Source organism: Callorhinchus milii, unplaced genomic scaffold (genome assembly GCF_018977255.1).
Source record: "Callorhinchus milii isolate IMCB2004 unplaced genomic scaffold, IMCB_Cmil_1.0 Scaffold12, whole genome shotgun sequence".
NCBI lineage: Eukaryota > Metazoa > Chordata > Chondrichthyes > Chimaeriformes > Callorhinchidae > Callorhinchus > Callorhinchus milii.
The window spans coordinates 10,812,903-10,833,337 of NW_024704753.1; the positions used below are offsets into that span (position 1 = coordinate 10,812,903).

The 20,435-nt window shown below is 44.0% G+C and overlaps 1 protein-coding gene across 1 annotated transcript in view; it reads right to left on the reverse strand.

The window, feature by feature from the left end:
* Window positions 1-4,985, reverse strand: part of celsr3 (cadherin, EGF LAG seven-pass G-type receptor 3) — a 208,750-nt gene extending 203,765 nt beyond the window's left edge. Inside the window, 5 exon segments of the mRNA XM_007890243.2 lie at window positions 1,957-3,396; window positions 3,399-3,500; window positions 3,503-3,814; window positions 3,817-4,028; window positions 4,030-4,985. Of these exon segments, the coding sequence (XP_007888434.2) occupies window positions 1,957-3,396; window positions 3,399-3,500; window positions 3,503-3,814; window positions 3,817-4,028; window positions 4,030-4,820 (2,857 nt within the window). The 5' untranslated portion in view covers window positions 4,821-4,985.
* Between the last annotated feature and the right edge of the window lie 15,450 nt (window positions 4,986-20,435).

Below are 20,435 nucleotides of genomic sequence, written 5' to 3' on the forward strand. Positions count from 1 at the left end.
AGTTTAGTGCGCAATTGGCTGCCGTGTTTGGCCTCAAAATATACAGTCAATTCACTTTCCAGTATATTCTGTAAAGCGCTTTGAGATGTCTCAATGACATTATAAGGTACTATATCAAATGCACGGATTATTATTATTCTATTATGTGATTTAATAGTGCCTTCGGTAATCCTCCATCCACACCCTCCTGTCCCTCCACCCTGATTCCAACCCCAGTTAGGGTGCAAACCCTTGACTGACCAGCACCTTGGGATGTCTTCCTGACATGAAAGACGCTATATAAATGCAATTTGTTGTTGTGATGCATACATCTGTTTCCAGAAATCAAACTTCTCTAAATGCCAGGATGTCACAACCTAGTAATAAATCATGGTAACTATTCACTAGGATTTCCCTCCTTATTAGGGCTTAGCTAACAGGGTTGAGAACAAGTCTAGACCGTCACGTTTCATTTTAAGCCATGCTAAAGTGAAGTATCAACAATGCTTAGGTGTACAACATACTTGCCTGGCTTTGTTAAATATATCATCTTGGGAGTCAGTTCAACTAGGGAGACCCTGCTTACCTTCCTCCCTTTCCCCAGGATATCGCCAGCTACCCAACTGGCAAAGATAATAACAACTCTGAACCAGCCATTGTCCTCAAACCTGAAACAGTAAGAGTCAAATTATTTGACTCTAAAGCCAGCTGAGATCAGACTACCTTTTCCCAGTAAGTAACGTGAGTTATTTACTGGGAACAGGTTAGTCTGATCCCAGCTGGCTTTACAGTCTTTATTAGGTATAATATACAAAACAATCACAGTATTACAGTCCAGTGCGTTTTGCAACAAATATAAACAAACCCATGCTTAATTGTAAAGAGTTAGTCAACCAATTGGCAATCTAAAGATGTATTTATAAAAGTACTGCTTTGCTTCTGGCAAACAAGTATAAACTGTGGCCAGAACAAGGCTGTCAAAATACAAAGACATGTGGAACCGACACTCTAATAACCATCAAACTCGACCCACTAAGAAAGATCTAAGAGCAATGAGCTACTGGAAGAATTATCTCCCTCCCCTGGGATCTAAAAAGATGGGTGGATCTTTCAATAGCAATTATAAATTACATTTATAACTTTGTTCTGAAAACAATGCTCCAGGTTGTTACTATAAAAACCATAATCCAGTTAGTTACGTCTCCCAGTTGCTTTTTTCAGTTCTATCAATAAATAAAGAGACAATTGCAAAGTTGTTCTCATGGATGTCAAATGACAGCCATCACTACAGGCTGGTAATTTCCTTTTTGATATAATCATACATGAAATAGCTGTCCGATGACATGTTAGTGTCTTAGAAATCTCTTTTCCCAACTCCCTTAGTACATTATGCAACAATCCCTGAGGCATTTTAACACATTTATAAAGTTGCTGTGATTGCATTTATAATATAGGAGATTCTCCTATACAGTTCCGACTGATGGCCTTGACTCCCAACGTGTCTGAAAACTACCATTCAGTGTACACTCAGAAGGGTGTAAATTCTAAAACTACAATAATTTTTTAAAATTCAAATATATATATTTTTAAAAATAAGAATTTAGAAGTGGCATACCTTATAATGGTTGTCATTAAAAAAAATTCACAGCACAAAATGTAAAACTGTTAAAGTGCCCTGGCATTTGAGGGAGGAGGAAAGGATAGGTGATTGGTGTGAGATATGTTTAAGCTGTAGCACCGTGCGAGTTATTTGCTTTGCATTGCATCTGCTCCATCTGTTTGTGGTTGACACCAGCCTGAATTCAGTAACTGAGAAGATAGGTTTTATATACAAAGCCATTAAATTAAAAAGTAAAGAAGTAATGATGAATCTTTATAAAGTATTGGTTGGACCACAGCTTAATATATGTAATTTTTATAGAATATAGAGTTAAATACTGAAACCAGGGGGGCATGCTGTTAATTTTGTTACCTCACCTGATACTGTAACCAACATGGAGGCCACCAGTGGCCGATTATTGTCCAGCTTTCGGCTCAATCGTAACTCTCCGCTCGTCTGGTTGAGAATTATCAAACTCAGCTCATTCCCTCGTTCAAAAGTGTAGAAAAGCCGATCGGAAACATCAGGATCATAGGCTGGAATCTTGCCAATGACTCCTGAAGGAAAGGTGTTGGATTTATTGGAGATATAATTATTGAAGATTATTTGGAAGTTCTTCAGGACGGGGCTGTTGTCATTCTGGTCAATCAGGCGAATGTGCACAGTAGCTCGACTCACAAGAGGTGCAGACGTGGCCTGCATTACAATGACATACTCAGATTTTGTTTCATAGTCCAGGTCAGTGAGGGCTGTGAGCTCTCCTGAAAAGATATCCATCTGGAAGATCTCAGGGATGTTGCCTTCCACAATTTGATACATAATCTGAGCGTTGGTTCCCTCGTCAGGATCAGTTGCTGTAATACGTCCTACCACTGAACCAACAATGCTATTCTCCCTAACAAACACTTCAAATTCATCATCAGGGAACACAGGAGCATTGTCATTCACATCCAGCACAGTCACATGAATATTCACTGGAGTCCTGCGTGCAGGAATCCCCCGATCAACTGCATAGGCGGTCAAATCGTAAATTGGCACGCTCTCACGGTCAAGCCTTCGCACTGTGCGGATGATTCCTGATGTTGACTCAATGGTGAAGTCCCCATCGCCATCCTCTCCATTCTGGAAGGTATATTGGACCCTACCATTTGCATGGGCGTCTCGGTCAGTAGCCGAAATCTGCAGCACACTAGTGAAAGGTGGGGCATCCTCAGAGACAGAACCCTGATAGCGAGCATTTACAAACATTGGGGAATTGTCATTGACATCCTTAACCATGAGTTCCACGTAAGTTGTATCGGATTTCTGTGGAATTCCATTGTCTTTGGCAGTGATGGCCAATGTATAAGTCATTTGATCCTCGTAATCAAGCTCTGTCTGCAGCGTTATTGCACCCGAATCAGGATCAATTCGAAATTGGGGAATGTTGTCCTCCAAGAAATAGGTAATCCGTGCATTTTCCCCAACATCATCATCTGAAGCACTTATTACAACTACAGTGCTGCCAACTGGCCGATCTTCATTCACATTCACAGAGTAATGTGCACTCTGAAACACAGGCCGGTGTGTGTTTGCATCTGTAATATTGATATGCACCTGACATGTGTCATGTAGTGTACGGTCAGAGGCAGCAATCGTCAGGACATAGCGTCTCTCCTGCTTGTAATCCAGTGGCAATGACAATGTGATGAAACCTACCCCACCTTGAGTGCTGATAGCAAAGCGATTCCTTGTATTCCCACCTGTAATCTGATACATAACCACACCATTCACATCTCGATCCACTGCAGTCACAGTCACCACACTTGTACCTACTGCGCATCCTCATTCAAACGGATAAAATACTCCTGCTGTGTAAATTCTGGCCGATTATCATTGACATCCATTACAGTGATAGTAACACTTGCTGAAGCAGATAAGGTGGAGAGCCGTGATCTCTGGCTTCTACCCCAAAGAAATAGTACTCAACCGATTCACGATCTAACTGTGCACTCACTGTGACCCAGCCAGTTCCACTATTGATCACAAAAGGTGTATCTGGGGCAGTGTCCGTCAGTCTATACTCCAGCCGAGCATTTTCACCATAATCTGCATCTACTGCTTGGATGTGGATCACAGAATGTCCTAGTGGTGCATTTTCAAGCACTGACACTTGAAATGGTGTGCTCACAAAGATGGGTGAATGATCGTTAACATCCACCAGTTGAATGCTGACCATTCCAGTGTTATTGGACAGGGTGGGCGACCTGCATCCTGAGCACGGACACGCAGGGCATATTCACGCTCCATCTCGAAATCTAAGGGTGCCACCACCTCAATCTCACCAGTGACACTGTCTATGGAGAACTGTCCTCTGCTATTACCACTAATTATGTTATAATGGACGAGGGCATTATTGTCTTTGTCCATATCTGTGGCCATCACCTGCAGGATCTGAGTGTGTGCCTGACGTCCTCCTCACCTGGATGATGTACCTCTTCTCACTAAATTGTGGCACATTGTCATTCTCATCCAAGACAGTGATGTAAACTTTTACAGTGGCACTTTTAGGACTTGGGTCCCTACCTTGGTCATTGGCCTCTACGATCAGGGAATATTTCTCAACCTGCTCTCTATCAACAGGCCCACGGGTAGTAATCAACCCGGACCTGGCATCGATCTCGAACACCGATTGCGCAGCTTGCTGATTCACAAATCGATACCTGATGTTCGCATTGGACGGGGCATCAGTATCTGTGGCTCGGAGTTGCAAAATTGGGTAGCCTTCCTCCACATTTTCCCGGATTGTCTCCCTGTATTCAGTTTGCTCAAACACTGGATCGTGGTCATTCATGTCAGTCACTGTAATGGATATCATGGTGGTAGCAGAGAGATGAGGGAGACCATGGTCTACAGCAGTAACTCGAAAATAGTGTAGGTCCATGCTCTCTCTGTCCAGACTCTTGGTGGTTGAAATCAATCCTCTCTTAGCATCAATGGCGAAATAACCCATAGATCTACTGTCCATTAAGGAAGTCATAGAATAATATAGCCTTCCAGCCTCTCCAGAATCTGGGTCTGTTGCAATAATGGAAATTACAGGAGTCCCTGGAGACTGATTCTCCGCCACCTGAACCTGGTAATTATACTGCGGAAAATGAGGGTGGCGGTTGACCGATCTACTAGTCCTTGTTAATAGCAAAGGAAACACGTCTCTCTTTCCCCGCCCGCCAGCTCTCGGGTGTAATGTATCAAATTGCATAGCTTTACTGGGGTTTAATTGGCACACAACACATAGATCAATTTTTGTATGGCTTCTTCGCCTTAGTACAGAGAGCAGTGTTTTCAAACAACCTTTGGTAGGTTTAAAAAATTGGAAACTGGAGAAGATCACACCCCTGGAAGGATGAGAATGGTTTGCCGTGGCTTCCCCGGAGCTCTTTGTTCTACTATTCGGGTCGCAGTGATTCTGGAAGGAGGCGAGTTTTCGCTTAGCTCCGGGAGCTGTCCACCATGAGTGTGGTGCTGAAATCTCATTATTTACATTTATAAAAGAGTGCCATCGGAGTTTCAAATCTGTGTTTAACCACACGCTTAGAAACACGGGATCCAAACATTGTTTACGTAGAATGTGCTCTATTAGAATTAAAAAGCTACGCAAACACTGGTTTATAGAACTGAATTTTGCTTCATTTAAAAACAATGTCCCCCAGTCTACCTTTTAATTGAACGATGTTTCGTATGACGGCTCAAACACTGATTAAAACATCGGTTGGTACGTCGATTTAGGTGAAGATGCAAATGATGGGCAAAAGTATGGTTGAGGTTCTGGTTCTTGCGATATTTACAGAAGCAGTCCAGCCGTGCGTGTGGGCTGAGGACTTGGCTCTGGTAGGGACGATGTGCAATGGTGCTCACACACTTATGTAGGCATTGTTTGAAGAACACTCTCACCTCCCTGATCTTCTCATCGTCCGGACTCTGGAATATTCCACTGACACACAGAATTTTCAAGACAACCCCACCATCGTCCCCAGGCAGGTCCCGCTTCCATCTCCACTTCCCTCCGGGTCTCACTTTTGATGTGCCTGAAATGTGACGGCGCCGATTTGCACGCCGATGCCTCGCCTCCGAGCTATTGTCCGAGCCCTGACAGGGCGAAGAGAGCGGCTGGTGTGCCACCAGGAAAGCTGCTGCCGCACACTCCCACCGCACCGGGCAGCCGAGTTCCTCTCTCTTGGCGTCCAGGTTGCCGCCGTCAAGCCTCTCGCAAGACAATGGGACGCGGTCAGGATGGGTTCTGGTCCTGGAAGCCGCGCGGCGGCAACCCCATTTTCTCCTGGTGCCGCTGTCTGCCCAGGCTCCACAGCAGCCAGCGGGAAACCGGAGGAGCAGCTTCCATTGTGAGCCGGATGGAGATGCTATCTGTCTCTTCTCAGCAACGACGCTAACACCATTGGTCTCCAAGTGCCGGGACCCACGGCTGCCCACAACGAGCCAAGCGCCGGCGTCGCTGTCCCACCGCCCGAGCTGAACTTTCCCATTGCCAGGCCACGGCGACGGGCTGCCCCCCAGCGCCTCACAGTCCCCAGTCCGGCCCCGTTGCCAGCTACCGGCGGCTCGACGTTGAGGCCAGGGCGGCGGGAGCGTGGTGCCAGTCGCCGGGCGGCCTGCCTGCCTTTCCCCGGGCTCCTTTTCTGCTTCGAACGCGAACAAAGGGCTGAGGAGCAGGAGCAGGTGGAGGAGGGCGCGCGGTTGCCTCACGGTGCCCGGCGCCATGGTACCCGCCGTCCGGCGCCCCTCGCACAGCCACACAGCCGCCGCTCAGCGGCCTTCAGCCCGCTCAGCATCCACTCCGCTTCCCCCCCACCACACACACACACACACACACAGCTCAGACTGTCCCGCTCTGCGCCTCTCTCGCCGGCTTCCTCCCCCACTCCGACTCGCACCGCCTCATCCTCTCGCTCTCCGTTTCCAACATGGCCGCCCGCCGCCGCCGTGGAACATTCCAGCACCGCCTCCGCGCCGCTCGTGGCACACGCCGTCTCCCAGGGCAACGCGAGCACCTGCAGCACGCGCGGCCATCTTTGATACTGGCAGCTTCAGCCGAACAGTGGCGAACGACACCCTATTTTGTAACAAAACTTGTATTTATCTAACGACGCTCATGCAGTGTAGCGTCCCAGAGCGCTTGACAGTGGCGGAACTTGACGCCTACCCGAGGGATTTTCAGGCACGACCTGAAGATGGGGAAAGAAGGGGCAAGGCGGCCCCATTTGTAAAACATGTAAAATAAATTGAACTCCCCACATTTCCCGATGCTGGCAGTTACTGGAGAAACTTGTTGGATTCAAGGCTGTGTTTCTCTGATGAGTGTATCAGTTTTAGAATGTTATTGTTCTTGCTCAGTTTGTTGCTGAACTCAACACAGGGCAAATTTGGCCACAGGGACACGATACCTCAACCGGTCCTAGAAATTGGGGACATGATCCTTCCATTTGATATAGCGCTTTTATCACGACATTGAGATGTCTCAAAGCACCTCACAGAATATAATGTAAAGTATGCTCATATGGTTCATATGAAGGACAGCACCTTTGACACTGTCTATGTTCCCCAGCACTGTATTAAAGATTACTATGAGCTCAAAAATCCAATGTGGAGCTTGAACCAACAACCCTCAGAATCAGAGGTGAGAGTGCTACCAACTGAGAGATCAAATAAAGCAGAGACAAAAGAGCAAAGAGAGTATGGACTGGATTGTAGGGATGAGCAAGACTGATAATGAATTAAAGATCAGGAGATCCTGAACTTAATACCCTGAGTTACTGGGGCCCAAGGCCGAAGATAGGGTTAATGGGACTACAGACCTTGTGAGGGAGATAGTTCATACTGCAGAATTCTAATGGAGTATGTTACTTCGAGGGTCTGACAGTGAAAGCATGTCTACTGAAAGCTTTTACACAATCTTAAGAGAATCCAGCGCAGTCACTGATATCTTTCTTATGCTTTTCAGCCAATTGCACTCTGATTCATTACCCTCCTCATAGGCCCAATGTGTTCTAAACAATGTCTCTATCAGAAACAAATGCATATCTCGTGAATTTTACGCTCTCTGCATAAAATACTAAATAATTCAGGGAATAATTTTTTTTACAAAAAAACCCTGAACTTGATGAAATAACTATTAAACAAGTGAATGCATGTTTCTGTATCACAGGGTATCACACTGCTTCCTTTAACCCTTGGAGTTCTTGTGTTTTGATATGCTTCTTCTTTGGTTAGAACTGCCATATCATATCACATTCTTTATTCTCATAATTTATGGACTTTCTGCACAAAATACTAAATAATTAAAGAGGGCAAGGCACCTGGCCCAGATGGACTGCACCCAAGTATCCTTAGGAAAATGAGGGAGGAGATAGTTGAAGCTCTAGCATATATATTTAAGAACTCTGTAGTGAAAGCAATTGTCAGAATGGCCAACATAATACCTATTTTTAAAAGGGCGATAGAGCTAATCGGCTGCTGTGGGCAAGGTATTAGGAACTATAATAAAAGATGAAGTAATTAGTCATCTGGAGAAGCAGAGTATAATTAAGTGCAGCCAGCATGGAATTATGAGAGGGAGATCATGCTTGTGAATCTCCTTTGCACCCTCTCCACCCTCTAACCAAGGTTCTATAACCGTTTACCATAACGTAGAAAATAGTTCTGGTCCCCACATTACAGAAGGGATGTAGAGGCACTAGAGAGGGTGCAAAGGAGATTCACAAGGATGATCCCAGAACTGAGAGGTTATACCTATCAGGAAAGGTGGAACATACTTGGACTCTTTTCGCTTGAAAAGAGGAGGGTAGGGGGTGACCTGATAGAGGTCTTTAAAATGATGAAGGTTTCAATAGGGTAGACATAGGAAAGATGTTTCCACTTGTGGGGAGACCAAAACCAGGGGCCATCAATATAAAATAGTCACAAATAGACCAAATAAGGAAGTTAGAAGAAATTTCTTCACACAGAGAGTAGTAAGAATGTGGAATATGTTACCACAAGGAGTTGTTGAGGTAAATAGCATTGATGAAGTTAAGGGAAATGAGGGAGAAAGGAATAGAAGGTTATGCTTGAAGGCTTAGTTGAGGAAGGGCAGGAGGAGGCTCATGTGGAGCATAAACACCGGCATAGACCATTTGGGCCGAATGGCCTGTTTCTGTGCTGTATATTCTAATGTATTCTAATGTATTCTAGATGCAATTAAGAGGACCTTCACATGAGGGAGAGGGGAATAGAAGGGTGTGGGAGGGAGTAAGGAATGGGTGAAGATTTGTGTGGAGTAGAAACACTGGTACAGACTGGTTGGGCTGACTAGCCTGTACATACTTTGTAAATCTTTATAAACCTCTCTTTGTAAATCCTTGTAAATTTTCCTGTAAGATTTGATCAGTGCTCTATACAGCTGCAGTAGCATTTCCTTCCTTCTACATTCTAGATCTTATGTGACAAATATCAGCAATATCACATCTGAACCAGCTTTTAGTGCCTTATATAAAATCCTTTGTTCATCTCTTTCCCCTCGTGCCCCACCTATTTAGAATGGATTCCCATCTGCTATCGTACTTTCAAAATGAACTACGTCACATTTTGTAATTTAGAACTCCATCTGGCAATAGTTTCACTCACTGACTTAATCTGTCTGTATCCTTTGCAATTTACTTCTCTCTTCACAATTCACCACAGTTCACATTCTCAAGTTTATACAATCTGAATATATTCACCTCTGTATCCCCATCCGGGGGTTGGGGGAGGGCTCATTAAGGATAAATGAAAAGATGGGACTCCTGCATTTCCTCCACTTTGTGAGAAGTATACCTAGTGATCGCTGGGTACATCTCTGTCCTTCAATCAAAGAATGTCCCATTTATCGTAATGCCCAATCAATTTCCTGTTCTTTCATTTGTATCCTTACAACATACCTTCTGAAAGTCCATGTCAATGGCATCCATTGAATCATAGAGCCATAGAAATTTACAGCAAGAAGGCCATTCAGCCATCATGTCCTTGCTGGCTCCTTTAAGAGCAATCCTATCAATTCCATTTACCTGCCCTTCCCCTTTTGAAGACTAATATGGACGCTCTGGCATGGCATTCCATATCCTCTTTGCAACCACTCTGTGTATGAAAAACATCTCCTAACCTCCCCATTTGCTTGTTTACTAACTATCTTAAATTGATGCCCTGAAGTCACCGACTCACCGACCAGTGGAAATAATTTCTCCATATTGACTCTATCAAAATCCTTCATAATTTTAAAGACGTTGAATAGGTCACCCCTCAACTTGCATTGTTCAACAAAAGAGTTCCAGTTCTTTCAGTCTTTGCTCACAGAACAAACCATTCATCCCAGTAACACGGTATTAAGGGGACAGTGGCAGTTTGTATTAAGAACTGGCTGAGTGACAGAAAGCAGAGGGTGGTGGTTAATGGGTGTTTCTCGAAATGGAAGGAGGTGTGCAGCAGTGTCCCCCAGGGATTGGTATTGGGACCACTGCTCTTTCTAATATATATTAATGATCTGGACTTGAGCATAGAGAGCATTATTTCCAAGTTTGCAGATGATACAAAGTTAGGTAGAGTAGTAAATAGCGAGGAGGACTGTAACCAACTGCAAGCAGACATACACAGAATGGTGGAATGGGCTGACATGTGGCAGATGGATTTCAATGTGGATAAGTGTGAGGTGATACACTTAAGTAGGAAAAATGATAGGAGGCAATATAGACTTGGTAGCTCAATCTTAAGGGGGGTGAACGTACAGAGAGATCTGGGTGTTCAAGTAAGCGAATCATTAAAGGTAGCGGGGCAGGTAGATAAGGCAGTAAAAAAGGCATTTGGTGTACTGAGCTTTATTAGTAGGGGCAGAGAGTATAAGAGTAGGGAGGTTATGGTTAATCTATACAAAACACTGGTTAGGCCTCAGCTGGAGTACTGCGTCCAGTTCTGGGCACCTTACTTCAGGAAGGACATTAAGGCACTGGAAAGGGTGCAGAGGAGATTCACGAGAATGATACCAGGAATGGGGAACCTTAGCTATGAGGACAGGCTGGAGAAGTTAGGACTTTTCCCATTAGACCAGAGAAGGTTACGCGGGGACCTGATAGAGGTCTTCAAGATCATGAAAGGTTTCGACAGGTTAGATAAGGAAAAGCTGTTTCCGCTGGTAAGTGTGTCTGTGACCAGTGGTCACAGTCTTAAGATATCTACCAAAAGAAGCAGAGGAGAGGTTAGAAGAAATGTTTTCACTCAGCGAGTTGTTCGAATTTGGAATGATCTGCCTGAAAGGGCAGTGAAGTCCGATTCGATAACAGCTTTTAAGAGAGAACTGGATAGGTATCTGGGGAAGACGGGTTTGCAGGGTTATGGGGAGAAAGCTGGTGATTGGGGTTAGTGAAAGTGACTTGCTCTGTCAAAGAACTGGCACAGACTCGATGGGCCGAATGGCCTCCTTCTGTGTGTAACATTCTATGAATCTATAAGTGTCAGGCTGGCTCAGTTGCTAGCACCCTTGTCTCTAAGTCAAAAGTTGTGGGTACAAACCCCGTGTGAGGATTTGGAACTCATATAGTCTAAGATGACACTCCAGTGTGTGCGCGCTGCATTATTGGAGGTGCTGTCCTTTGGGTGAGATGTTAAACCGAGTCCCATCTGCCTGTTCAGGTGGATTTTAAACATTCCATGGCACTATTCAAAAAGAGAAAAGAGTTTCTCCCTGGGTCCTGGCCAACAACCCCCAAAATAACATTGGCCATTCACTTCATGGCTATTTGTAGGATATTACTGTGTGCTAAATTGGCTGCTCATTCGCCCACAAATACACACAATCATTGCACGTTGCATTAAATCCCGTGAAGCACTTTGGGACGTCCTTACGATGTAAAGATTATTAAGCAATATTATTATTTTAGTAAATCTCCTCTGTACCCCCTCTATCATCTTTACAACTTTCCTAAAGTGTGGTGACCAATACTCTATTCTAACTGCAATCTAACTAGCAATTTAAACAAGTTCAGCATTATCTCTTTGCTTTTATATTTTATACCCGTTTATTACAACTAAGATTCTATTAGCTTTTCTGACAGCTTTGACCACTTGCCTTCCCACCTTTAAGGACTTATATATACTAATCCCTAAGTCCCTTTGCTCTTCTGCTCCCTTTAATATTTTACCACTCAACATATATAGTGTACTTACTCTCATTATTTCTCCCATAGCTCCTTCTCTATGTACATGTGGTTCTATCAAAGGAACTAAGTTAGATCTACTTATTTACTTACTTATTTACTTACTCTTAACCTTGGGCAAGTTTCCTTACTCCACACCCCTAATAATAATCCTCCAAAACCAAAANCAATAATAAATTGGTCATTTTCAATCTACGACTGTTTGTGGGACATTGCTGTGCGCAATTGGCTGCCGCGTTCACCCACAAATATACAGTCAATTCACTTTACAGTGTGTTCTGTGAAACGCTTTGGGACGTCCTCCCGACGTGAAAAGCGCTATATCAAATGCAAGGATTATTATTATTATTATTATTATTACTCACAGCCATAAAGGAGACTCACAAAGAACCTTACCCACTGCAGTCCAAGCAATACTTTATCAGCATGAAGTGAAACAGGCACTGCTATTAAATATATAAATGCCATCAGCGTCTTCACTATTCTGAAGGCATGGCTGAACAAAACATAATACTAAGTGCAAGCACTGCAGTACTTCATCTATGGTCTTGTTCTTCAATTAACCGCTAAATTCCCTGTATAAAATGTGCATTCAGAGATAGTTGTTTAATTTGACGTGACTTGCAAGTCCTGTAAGTAACTATCAGTTTTACTTTATCCTAGCGCCTCTCATTGCCTGATAGAGATTGTACTGCATTATGATGATACAATGTCTCCAAACAGCCGTGAAGTGCCTATTTGGGGGACATTGCATCAATTTTATCTGGGGAATTATTGGCCAGGGTATGGAGAGAAGCTAGCTTTGAGTACTACTATAGTATCTTTAACATCTACCTTAATAGGCAGACAGGACTTATCTGTTAGGTTTCTGGGGAGAAGCCCCGGATTACCTTAGTCAATGATCGATTTTAAAGAAGGTTTTATTGTAACATTTGTAGAATCATTCGTACACCCAGTACATAAGCGATAATTAACAGAACCAAAACAATATTACCCGTTCAAGGTCACTAGGTTATCCTCAGTTCTGCTGTGCTATACTAGCTTGGCAAGCTTCCTTTATACCCGGAGATAAAAATCTTTATGACTATTGTTCCACTAAGCCCCTCCCATACCTGGGCTTGTTTTTCTCAGTATTCAACTTCTCTATCTTATCTGGAGTTCCTGTTCAATCATTAAATCAGGTTCCAGTTGAGTCAAGGTATCCTGCAGATCATGTGTGCACGCCTTGTGATTTAGACCATAAACTGGTGTCATGTAACAACTTGTTAACTCTTTACCTCCCTTATCCCTGCTAGCCCTCAAAGTGTATATGTATGTAAAATGCGGTTAAATCGCTATATTCTAATACGTGGAGCACTGCATTGTTAGAGGTATCATCCTTTGGATGAGATGTATCTCTGACAATGCAGTGCTCCACGCAGCACTTCACTGGAGTGTGAACCTAGAGGGTGAACTCAAAAAAATGGAGCATGAATCCCCAACTTCCTGACTCAGAGGTGCAAATGCTGCTAACTGAGCCAGGCTTCTTGGCATTGGGAAGGATGAAGTGAAGGGCAACTAAGTTGACAGCTGGAACTTGGCACCTGGGTTCTGAAGTGAGGCCTTGGAAGCTGGAAATGTTCACAGTGATAAGCAGAAGGCTCAACAGAAATCTTATTGAAATATCCAAGATCTTAAAGGCTGTAAATGAAACCCTAATAATGTGGTGTTTAACATCAGCCAGGAATCCAGAGCAAAAGGGCCAACAATCAAGTTCAAAAGAGAGAAGTGGAAGAAACAGATTTGATTTAAGTCCTTTCTCTTCATCCCATTTAAGTCTCCTCATGTAATAAATCAGTGGATAACTGATAAACAGCCAGACCATCTGCTCACAGGCCTCTGCCAACACTACCCTGTAACTAGAAGGTTTGGAGAAACAGCCTATGCCGAAATGAGGAATTAACTGGTTTCTAAAAACATGTACAAAGCAAATGCTTTTTCAAATCTTGTGATGAGCTGCTGCAGGGAAAGCTAGGATTGTTCTCCTTGGAGCAGATAAGATTAAGGGGAGATTTGATAGAGGTGTTCAAAATAATGAAGGGAGTTGACAAGAGTGAACAGGGAGAAACTGTTTCCACTGGCGGGTGGGTCAGTAACCAGAGGACACAGATTTAAGATAGTTGTCAAAAGAACTAGAGGGGAGATGAGATTTTTTTTCACACACCGAGTTGTTCAGATCTGGAATGCACTGCCTGAAAGGGTGGTAGAAGCGGATTCAATAACAACTTTCAAGCGGGAACTGGATAGATATTTGAGGAGGACAAATCTGCAAGGCTATGGGGAGAGAGAGCAGGGGAATGGGATTAATTAAACAGCTCTTTCAGGAGCTGGCACAGGCACGATGGGCTGAATGGCCTCCTTCTGTGCTGTATAATTCTATGATTCTAGAGCATGGAATGTTTTCCATACTGGGGGAGCTCTCGCTTCCCCTTCAGTGTGTATTCTAGATAAGCACAACAATATTCCAGTTGCTTAGTGGTTTATGACACTATGACCCAAAAAGGACTGATCGCAAACACTAAAGCAGTTTTTTTTACATGCTGACAAGGAGGTTTCTTATTCCAAACACAGACAACACCTACAAGTCCCTTCATGTCCTATAGCACCTTCCCATCTCTATGATCTCTTTCTACCCATTTTTCCATCGAGTGTCACTGATATCAATTCCTGCGTGTTAAGTGCATGCTCGTTGAAATGCCACAAATGTCACTTCCTTAGCACAATTACGTTAACAGTATTTCCTGGGTATAATGTGCTGATGCAGCAGCAGGAAGCAACGTTAGCAGTACTTCCCGTGCATAGTGCCCAGTGCACAGAAAGTGAAGTCAGTGAGCTGCTGACCTGCAAGTCAGCCATTTTTTTTCATACAGTGAATTGAGCTAGTCGGTGCGGCAAGTTATGTGTATTCTTGTAGTTAGCTAAGGACCACAGGATATCATAAGCAAACTCATACTAAAACAATGGGCTTTATCACATTGTCAACATATCTCAGAGCAATTTACTGTACATTAACATGTATTTTGCAGACAAATGCATCCAATTTACACTTGGCAATGTCCCACAAACAGGCATGAAATTTACGGTTACTTTTTGAGAGGATGTTGGCCAGAATATCAAGGGAATCTCCCTTCTCTTTTTGAATTGTGCCATGAGATCTTTGCCCCCTGGACAGGCAGATAGATCCTTGGTTTAATATTTCCTCCAACAGATAATACAGTCAACAACGCAGCACTCCCCCAGCACAACATTGGGATATCAGCTTAGATGAGTTGAAACTTCCAACCCATAACAATAATAACAACTTGCATTTAGATAGTGCCCTTCTTGGTAGTGTCTCAGAGCGCTTTAATGATAACCTCTGTCTTAAAGGCAAGAGTGTTACCAACTGAGCCAGCTTGACATCTGTTTACTTACCAAGTTTCACCAAATAGGACCATATTATTATGGTTAAAATTAGCAAAATAAAACCCAACTTGAACATTCATTATTCACATGAAGTCAGTTTTAAAGAAGCTGAGTTGCAGTGAGAACAGAGACACCTTGTTCACTGACACTCTCCTTTAGACAAAGTTTGTAATGGAAAAGCATGTGGAATTAAACCCTATTTGTCCTGACACAGTATTGTATTGGAGCTCATATAATAGAACATTTTATCATAAGAAAACTTTATTGTATTGAAATATAATGAAACTATCTCATAATAAAACTGACTTTAAAATTAAATGATATTATAATTAAATCATTATAACAAAAAGCATTTGCAATGAATCCATGTTGTAATGAAACAACCAGTCTAGCCTTGAGCACTGTGAGCAATATTACATCAGATTTATACAGATGCATCAATATTAAAATGACCAAGTCTCCATCTATTTATCTCGCTCGTTATCATCCTGCAAAAGGCTGGGAAAACTCAAGTGTTATTACAAAAGAGATAGGTACATTTTGTGGTGTTTATAACTTATTGTGGAGTCCTGTAGCTCAGTGGTTAGAGCACTCACGTTAAAGTGAGACACCTAGGTTCAATTCCAGGCAGGGCGAAACCTTACTCCACACGCCTAATAATAATCCCTCCAAAACAAAACAACAATAAATTGGTCATTTTCAATCCACGACTGTTTGTGGGACACTGCTGTGGGAAATTGGATGCTGCGTTTCGCCCACAAATATACGGTCAATTCACTTTATGTCGAGAAGACGTGAAAAGCGCTATATCAAATGCAAGGAATATTATTATTATTCAAGTGTGTGTGTGTGTATCACTGACTGGACAGGATTCCACTCCAAGTCAATTTAATAACTTAACAAAATGGCAGTGTTGGGGAGAATGGCAAGGCAAATACAGGTCACAGAGGAGGATTCTGTACCAATTACTCATTGATGTAACTTAATTCTCAAAACCATCAGAACCTCATGACTATGTTACTGCCTTTCAACCCCTCCCAGGTTCCCTTTATCTGTGCTGAACACACAGCGAGGTTCTCCAAATACTCGTTGACTCATCATCTATTGATATGCTGGTGCTGCCTCACCAGGTTGTGTGGACACACAATCCTGGTCTGGCGGATGTCGATCTGGCAGATAGAGTCACTTAAGAACAATTCCTTGTGAATGCTCTGAGATGTTGTAAAATTCAATGCGTTATACTGAATGCAGAGATTGCTGTCCAGGTACTTCTTATTTTCCTCTCTTCCTAAATCTCCTTCCCATCCTGATTCACCCTCACTTCCCCTGACTCCCCTCCCCCTCACTGGCTGATGTTACCCTGTATTGATCCCTTTGTCTCCTCTTGGTAAGACTGAGAGCTCACTCACTCTGATATAACTGAAGCGAGGAAATTAGAGCTTTCATCTGGCTGCTCGGAGGCACAGCACACTGACAGGCAGAGGACAGACAAGGGAGGGTGAGACAGCTTCTAAACACTGGCAATGAATCTCAGAGATGCCAAAGAATGAAAAATGAAGGAACCAGTAAAAATAGAACACAATCTTGATTTGAAGGTAAAATATTCTGCAACGTCTCTTTCTAATACTCAGTGTACTAAATAGAATCACATCCATGCCAATGCAGCGTTTCTGAGATAACAAAACAATCTTTACAAATACAACTCAGGGAGAGAGGGAAACGTGGATTGAATAAAAAGGACATTTTACAGGTAGCTTATGACAATTACACAAAGAGCTGAATGGCCTCCTTCTGTGCAGAAATGTCTATTCAGAAACCTAATTGTATTGAAGGACATTTATTCAGTCTTGCTTATTATGATAGGATTAAGTTGATGAGTGAAGGGTTAAGTGCTACAAGCTGGCTGCTTCCTGTGTTTTTTAGATAAGCCAATGACAGTGGAAAACCTCGGGTCAAATGAATCCGAATGGATCACTCCCTTCAAATAAAAGTTCCTTCCACTGAAACCAGCTCAGAAAGAGTTAAACCTCCCCTTCTTCCCCTCATATTTGATTGAGTCAATTTTAATCATGGCAGAATCTTGCTCGGGAACACTATACTGTAGCCCCTGCCCCCCACCACCCCCACCACACCAGATGGTAAGGACCAGGCCGGCTGGACTATGTGAGGGGAGCAGAGGATAAGTCAATGATTATCAGTGAGTTCTTGTCACTGTTAAGAGGTGCTTCCTCCCATCACAGCAGCAAAGGACCTGTTTCCATTGTAACCAAGTGTCTTAGTGACTAACAAAGAACGGCAACAGAACTGGTCTCAATACAAAAGGAAATGGAAAAAGGAGGGTGAGAAGAGACACATAAAGCTCTGTCTGGAAATTACACAGGAGAATCAAATACAATGGAAGGGAAAAAGTGAGAGAAGATTGAGGATCTATTTTTCACCCATTTTAAATTTCCCGGTTAGCTTTAGGGACATTTTCAAGATTTGCATATTGTGGTTTTAAACATACACGCACTCATAACATCTAGGCTAGACTCTGCAAACTCCCTGCTTATCAGCCTCCCCAACTACTCCCTCCATAAGCTGCAGATCATCCAGAACTCTGCAGCCTGTGTTCTCTCCCGCACCGTGACCCTGTCACCTCCATCCTTGCCTGACTTCAGTGGCTTCTCATCACACAGAGGATACAGTTCAAGATTCTGGAGTCTTCATCTTCAAAGCCCTCCATGGCCTTGCACTCCCCTACCTCTGCGACCTTCTAACCCTTACCAACCTGTCCGCTTCCTCCACTCGGCAGCTCCGGCTTGCTTCGCGTCCCCAGCCTCACCCATCCCACCATTGGTGGGCGGGCCTTCAGCCACTCTGCCCCCATGCTCTGGAACTCCATCCCGCAGTCCCTCCACCTGCCCCTTCCCTCCTTCAAGACCCACCTCAAGACCCTCCTTTTCGACTGTGCCTTCGATCACCCTCCTTCACCCCTGCTCTCCATCCTTCCCGATTCTGACCCTCAGCTTGGGTCTGAAACACTTGACTGCCCAAGGTACTTACAACGTAAAGGCATCATACAAATGTAACTTTGTTGTTGTTCATTTTTTTTTGTTTCTTGCACTATAACATGGACTTTCTTCTTCAGCACATAGCTCTTCATTCAGTGCATATAGCTGCTGGCTTCAGGCTCACACATCACAACCTTTGAGCATGATTCACTCTGTAACTCCAGGATTTCATGTGATAAGAGATTTACACAGCCCGTACATCACAGAAACAACCAGACCATATCGGTGCTTAGACTCCACACCAATCTCATTCCCCTCTCCTTATATTTCCTCCTCCAAGTTCCTAAGGTGATTGTTTCTCCACCCACCCCCTCCCCACCATTGTTCGCTAACAGGAGCTGAGACCAGTCTGTCTCCCACTCTGGTACTGACCCCCGTTTTCTTCACTGCTGTCATTGTGTTCCATCAAGAAACATTCCCATCTGAATCAGCTTGGTCATCTCGGCACATTGCTCTACAGTCATGTCCATGTGCGTAGGACAACATGGAAGATATAATGGTGAATGGTGGGGAGCTGGGAAATCCGCAGCCAAATTTCACCTGCTAGATTTTTAGTAGGAAAACTGCAAGGTAATAAAAAATAAGGTATGATAGCCCCTCCCCCCGCCACTGTCCACCCTGCTTCGCCAGGTAAGCAGGATCCATCCCTCAGATGCACATTCCATTCCAACAATCTATCTCTGGAGTTTTCACATGTAGGTGGGATGTATGGAATTTTCAGGTTGGTTTTGAAGGCGCGATTCAAATGTAATTTTGTTGTTGTTGATACGCTTAAGCATGGTGATGGGTTTCCGGACATGGCAGACACCCGGTTTCTCAGCCGAGTCTAACCTCTCCCTACCCTGATGCCATACACAAATACCACTAACAGAAGGTGCTAGAGAAGGACCACGAACAGGAGTCCAGGTTGGTTTTGCCCTGGGAAGGCTGGGGTCCATTGAATCAACCATTGTCTCTGGCTGAGACCAGCAAACTCAGTACAGATTGGGACTTGAACCAACAAGCTCTTGGTCTGACATCACATCATTGGAGCTATCATTGTGGAGTCCTGTAGCTCAGTGGTTAGAGGACTCGCCTCTCAAGCGAGAGACCTGGGTTTGATTCCCGGCAGGGCGAAACCTTGGGCAAGTTTCTTTACTCCACACGCCTGATAATAATCCCTCAAGAAAAAAAAAGAATAAATTGGTCACTTCAATCCAAGACTCTTTGTGGGACATTGTGGCAGCGCAATTGGCTGCCGCATTTCACCCACAAATATACAGTCAATTCACTTTACAGTATATTCTGTGAAGGGCTTTGAGACGTTGAGAAGACGTGAAAAGAGCTATATCAAATGCAAGGATTATTATTATTATATCATTTAAACCCACCTCAAATGACATTCTGGCTAGTTAGTCATGGGCAAGGGAGGGGCAGCGTTTATGGATTGGGTAATAGAATTTTATAAAAATGGCAAAATTCAAATTCTGAAGGTGGATTAGACTGAAACCTTGCGGTATCATCATCAACAACAACAACTTGTGTTTATATAGTGCGCTTCATGTGGGATGGGTCTCGGACATCACCGGGGGGTCATTGAATGGGGAGACTTCACTGGCAATTGGTAACCTGATCTAAATGAAGTTGAGGTCTTCAGTAAAGGAACATGAGCACTGTGGTCTCAGCACTCGAGGTGTGAAAGAAACAGTTTCTTCAAAGCTTACTTGTGATCATTTTCAGCAGGGGTCTCGGAAAGCCCTGGCATGGAGTGCGCCTGTCCTCTGTCTGTGTTGAGAGCATGAAGGGAGTAGGAGGTGCTGACAGCTGAGCTTTCAGAGCACTTCAACAGCCCCAGCTTGTGCAGGGCCTCCCACTGGGCTGCCTTGTGCTCCAGTCCTCGCAGCAAACGAAAGGAGTTGGATTGAATGGCCGGGCCTTTGGGTCGGCTGTCTGGAGACTCCTGCTCAGTTCCGTCGAGAAGAGCGACAACTCGGGCACGCAGCTCCTGCACGCTGACCCCCGATCTCAGGATGGTGTCAAATTTCTTGGCATGAGCTGGCATCAGGGCCAGAGATCTGATTGGTCTCTGCTCCAAATATGACGTCTCCTGTGATAGGTTTGAGACCATGGACTGGAACCCAGACCCCGAGCGTTTCACTGCCT